The following is a 5,937-nucleotide window of genomic DNA, read 5'->3' as shown; positions in this document are numbered from 1 at the left end:
ATACTGTTTATACTTCTGGTCATAGCTCTCAACCTCTTAGCACAAGAAATCTGGGCAAAGCCAAAAATAATGGGGGACAAAGTTCCAAAAATAGGAACAAATTTTAAACATTGCTCTTACAAGATTAGAAAGTTACTAGAATAAAAAGGTTTTTAGTTTGCATGCATTTTCTGAGGATATGAGGTCTGAAACTGAAATGCCTATTATTATTTAGTGAATTTAATATTCACTGATTTGTCAGAAAACCATAATTTTATAAGTAACAGGGCAAAAATATGATGCATAAATTTAGAAAGTTGAGAGGTATGTTTCCAGTGCACAAGGGTTTCCTAACATGTTGTTACACAACACAAAGGCCTGTATGCCTGCAATTTTAGGATTTTCAGTCATTTGACACTTTACATACAACTTTTTAAGGCTGACCACTGACCACAGATTAAACTGGACAGGAAGCCATATAAATTCAGTTCTTGCTCCTCATAAGAGTAAGCTTTGTACTGCAACCTTTTGCATGCTTTTCAGTACTAAACTTCAGAAAGGTGCCTACTATTAATATGATAGCATCACCTCCCTTGACAGAATCATATGGCAAGAATTTCCAGGTAGCTATACTATGGCACCAACACTATATTCCCATGTACCTTGACAAACGTCTGCTTCTCAATTGCAAAGATTATAATTTGTCAGCCACCTTTATGTAGAGTTTTCAGGTGGTACTGTTGTGCAAGAGGCCAAAATGTGTTAAGAAACCATACATCACAGCTCCATAATAGCTATTTGGTAGTGTCAATGCTTTACAATCAATACAGTAGACAGAAATTCTATAAAATCTATAAAAGTTGTCAGAATTCTTTGCATTCAAAAATATATACCCCATGGAAAAAAAAAAGTCAGTCACCACAAAAAAATCCCATTGCATATTCCTTTTCCACTGACTGTTTATATAGTGTACATACTTTCAATCTTTTTAAATAGATTAAATTAGTTTGACAGTAGAAATAAAACATTGGATAATACTGTTATTGTATTAAAACATCTAGTAAGTAATAAAAGTAAAATGTTCTTCATACCTGTAAATCTAAGCAAGTAACATTCCAACAGTGCTGCTTAAACAGTGCTTTTCTAGAACAGCATATCTACCATTTTTGCACAATGCTATTATGTATGATGAGCTCCAACAAGTGCATTATTGACTGAATCCATCAGGTCTCACTTCAAATAGCCAATACGTATATCATTTAGGCGCAGTCCCAGGTTCTTTGATATAGTCATTTGAGCTGTAAGATGCTTTGAGGTTTATAGTGCTTTTCATGAGGTCAGATCTTTTGTAGGCTGCCATCTGATATGTAACAGTAGTGATGACATGTGGTGATCTCTTAACCTGGTTAGATAACGACTTAGCAGCACCGTGCTACACTTATAGTGCACTCCTTTAATGCTCTGTGTTCTGTTGAGCAAAGTTCATTTCAGTAGGGCTTTATTAAAACTGATGTTTTTGCTGCACAAATCCTGAATCAAAACTATGGTTATACTAGGTGTTTTTATTACTTTTATTTCTCAGGTCTGACACAGATGAAATTTAATGTTGGAATAACACAAAGACTTTATCAGGTCCCAGAAGCCAACTGGTAATTAATATGTACTGGTCAATGATGTGTGTGTGTGTGTGTGTGTGTGTGTGTGTGTGTGTGTGTGTGTGTGTGTGTGTGTGTGTGTGCACGCGCGTTTGTGTGTGTCTGTGTGTGTGCCTGTGTCTATGTGTGCGTGTGCATGTGCATTTACATACTTGTGAGTAAGTGTGTTGGGAAGAGTAACTTACAGGTGCAGTAACATTACAAACAGCAGTCAGCTTTCAAGGCTTATGAGAGTTGTAATTCCAACATTAATTAAGCAGTACTTTGCAATTATCAAGTTGACCTGAGTATTTTCCCTATCTGATTCAAGTTATAGGATGTTGCACAAATTGTACCTACAGTACAACTGTAACTTACATGTTTACACTGACATTCAAAGGCTTTAAAAAATGTGGCACTGGTAGATTGGCCAGTCCTTCTGGAAACTGTTCAGGAGAAATAGCTTTGATTAAAACCTGCATTGACATGACATAAAGCGTTGGTGGACAAAAGCCCACAAGCCACTGGAACGTGTTTTCTCCAAGCAAATTCTGCCAGAGTCCACTGTTGTTGAGTAGTTCAGACCTCATCTTGAACTGGAGATCAGGCATGAAGAGCAGCAACTTATCCAGACAGAGGCGAATGGAGCACAGATGGGAGCTGTTCTGGCAGATCTGCTGAAGTAATGTGTCCAATGGGGTCTGTCCATTACAATCAGTGCTAGAAGGTGAGGCTCCATAGCCCAGCAAAAGTGTCAAGCATTCCAGCCTTCCTAGCTCACAAGCTAAGTGCAGTGGAGTCTGACCACCTTCGGTATGAATGCAGCCCCTACTGTTCACATAAAGAGAGCGGTCATTCTCAGCAAGCTCCTTAACAGTTTTTAGTATTCTCTCCAAGCTGTTGATACGGTTGTACCGCACTGCCATGGCTAGGTGAGGTGCAGATGACTGACAGCAGCAGAAACTCTTGCTTGGCATATCTAAGGCTTTCTTGGAGTACTTGTTCAGTAAGTAATATGCATAAGGCTGGTGGTCGTGCACCAAAGCATAAAGAAGAGCTTCAGAGGGGGAGTAACTGCTCACTTTCCCACCTTCTTCCCAGTGAAAAACTTCTGTTGTTCGCATGTCTTCTAGAAGCCACACTGGAAGCAGATCCCTTACTGCCTGATAAAAAGCAAAAGATGATGTTTTGCATTGCTTTTGGGACTGATAATCCAAATTACTGTTCAGCAATTTGTCATTCCAGGGCATGGCTAGGACAGATTTTTATTCCTTCTTGTTAGACTTTCTGTTATGAAGCAAACAGAAATATTGTTTTGCATGGACAAGTACTTGAACAAGGGGCAATTAGAAGCTTCAGGGTACCAAACCATAAAAGTCAATGAATCAGCACTGAGTTCATCTAAGGCAGATACTAACACTGACGTATGGACTAAAATGAAAAGAATTCACTCCGTTTTTTACAATCGGAAGCTCAGTGCTGCTAAACCTTGTAACACTCAACTCTTCAGCACAATGTGTCAGTTTAATTTTGTGCACATTTTGCAAAATAAAGTTAGAAAATAAAATGAAGAAATCAGTTTTATACAACATAGCAGTTCTTGCACCAAGTACCTTTTTGCTTATTAGGCGTGCCCGATTTTCTTCTCCTCTTATTACTTCTGCTCTTTCTCAACACTTGGTTTACAGAGTTTTGTCAGTAGAATAGTTTCTTCTTTTGTATACCAGATCCTCCTTAACCGGCTTTCTACAGCTACTGCTAGATCTTTCTGGTGGGTATTCAGTAACACTGCAGTAATGAATGAAATGCTGGCCTCTGCGTGTCTGAATATCACGCTTTCTCTTCTCTGCACTGCAGCCTGTTTTCACAGAATTGTTTGTATTCTTCCCCTCTCAGTGCCAAGACCGTACTGTTGAAGTTATAACCTTCAAGGTGCAAACCCTCTCTGCAGCTTGTGCCCTTCCTTTTATTTCTGTTTGTAGATCACTCACTGAAGGTCATTGCAGCTGTACTGCCCACAAACTCTATTCCTAGATCAGTTTACAGCAACTGCAGGCAGCACGAGCAGCTCACCCCAGGCATGAAACCACACCTTTCCTTTGACATCATAGCCCCACCTCTGGTTTTAGAAGCAACCTCCCACCATTCTGGTGGTATGAGTTCCATTCCTTGCTGCTGTGATGTCATTAACCCCTCCCTTATCACACATGAACACATTAGCGCTGAGCAAAGTTCACTTGAATCCAGCATTTAACACAGATACTTGGAGAAAACTGTTGATTTCAGACAGGCAAGACATTTCTCTCTCTTCTTTTAACAATTATAAAGATAATTTCCCATTTTTCTTTTAGAAAACTCTGGCATGTTCAGATGAATCTGTTTATCACAGTACAGGAAATTTCAGAATAGAAATTCATATTTATTTGATCCTTAAGAAAATCTTTTATTTTTGAACAAACTTTTCAAAGGCTTGTCATAACATCTTGGCTCTAATATAATGATGCAGTGTACATTTTTGGTAGTTTTAGTTCCTTGCACTTTCATGCAGGCACAGAAACACTTGCAGACAAACGTGAGCACCCGCACACACACGCGCGCGCACACACACACACACACACACACACACACACACACACACACACACACACACACACACACACACACATGCGCGTGCGCATTGATATTTAGCTCATCATATAGTGTATGCACAAAATTCATTGTATGACAGTTTACTGTAAAAGATCCTTTATACAGTGCAAGGGTGTTTGATAGAAAAAGGGTCTTAACTGGACTTGAGCTTTTGGTAATGGCACCTCACTGACTATTGATAATTCACCCACTGCCAGTTACATATCAGGGAGAAAACTTGCTGTAAGGGTTGCATTATATAGTTTAATTCTAGTGCCAGAAGAGGATAAATGGAACTATAACATTCTGTGCCAATTCGTAATGTTATTGCCGTATGTAAAAGTTTTTTTTTTTTTTTTGCTGTGAAGATTTCTTCCATTTAAAACTGGGATTAAACACTGTTCTTCCTGCACCATTATAGGGGGTTTGGACCAGTAATACTATTAACACCAAGACAATGACTTTTGATATGAACATAATAAGGGTTACTACCTTTACAAATTTCAAATTAGGACATCTCTTACTGAAATATAAGAGTTTACAAAACTTTCCATGTATTACAGAATGCAGAAGACTGCCAATATGAGACGCACTGGTATATTGCTGCAGTTGTTTCCGTTGTGTTTTTAAAGTGTTTGAACTACAATGACGTAGTTTTTTGCAGTATTTAGAGGAAACTTAGATTTTTTTCTAAATGTCAGGACATTGTCTTTTCTTTTTCCAGAATGTAACTGCAATGTCAGGGTTTTTGTCCAGACAGAAAGGGATAGTTTATTTTTTTAATTTATTAATTTATTAATATATTTATTTGCTCATTTTTTTTGTTAATTGGATTGATAGATTGATCCAGGGACCCTTTTCAGACACAGCCCTAGGCATATGGCAAAGATGATCATACATTACCTAATTACAAACATTTGCAGATGAATTCTATGTATATGCATACCAACTTTTTTAAATTAATTTTATGTACATACATAAAGACAAGAAATACAAAGAGGTCACACATTTAGAAACTTTACAACTGAGTTATTGGTAAAATACACAAATGTATTGTGTGTTCATGTCTACAGTCTAAATATGTGAAAAGTGGCTAGGCTTGTAAATGCCCTAGGGCAGATAGCCTAGTATGAACCTATGAACCTATATCTTAGATCTAATAGCTGGATGTAATAATCAGATTACTACATGGGCTGTGAGTTCCCATCTGTGATGCCAATCATCTGGGTTTAGTGGGTGAACTGGGTGGGATTCCTGATATGGCCATTGGGGAATGGGTATGACAGAATGATCAGCAGATCTCATGTAGGGAGGCTGTTAGTAGTATTCGTAATCACTGCACTGAGGTGCAGTCGGATTTTGCACAGATTTGGTGCGATTCATAAAGGCACTCTTTACTTAGGTGCAGACAGTTTAAGTAGCTTACCAAAAACGTGTGCAATTGAGACACTAATGAGATGGAGATGAGGAATGTCTTGAATATATGCAACAAACCAATGTAAATGAGATTCTTTCAAGCTTGTTTGCAATTCATAGTTGCATTTTTCTGTGCCTTTGTACTGTACACACATACCTTATAAACAGCAAAGTCATGCCTTTTCTATCTACTTTGCAGTTGATTAAGATGCCTGCTGTAGCTGCCAGCCTGGCTATTTCTCAGTGTGAGCTGCTTGTCTTGGCCATGCCAAAATTGTAG

At 38.3% G+C, this 5,937-nt stretch overlaps 1 protein-coding gene across 1 annotated transcript; it reads right to left on the bottom strand.

Annotated features, from left to right (window-relative positions):
• Positions 1-1,727: 1,727 nt before the first annotated feature.
• ANKRD9 (ankyrin repeat domain 9) lies at positions 1,728-3,620 on the bottom strand. The gene has a single exon (XM_044074533.1). The coding sequence runs from the start codon at positions 2,861-2,863 to the stop codon at positions 1,988-1,990; it is 876 nt and encodes a 291-aa protein (XP_043930468.1). The 5' UTR covers positions 2,864-3,620; the 3' UTR covers positions 1,728-1,987.
• Positions 3,621-5,937: the final 2,317 nt, after the last annotated feature.

The sequence above is a fragment of the Protopterus annectens genome, chromosome 6.part0 (assembly GCF_019279795.1).
Source record: "Protopterus annectens isolate FY-2018-M chromosome 6.part0, PAN1.0, whole genome shotgun sequence".
In the NCBI taxonomy this organism is placed as follows: domain Eukaryota; kingdom Metazoa; phylum Chordata; order Ceratodontiformes; family Protopteridae; genus Protopterus; species Protopterus annectens.
This window is presented reverse-complemented; position numbering and strand designations above follow the sequence as displayed.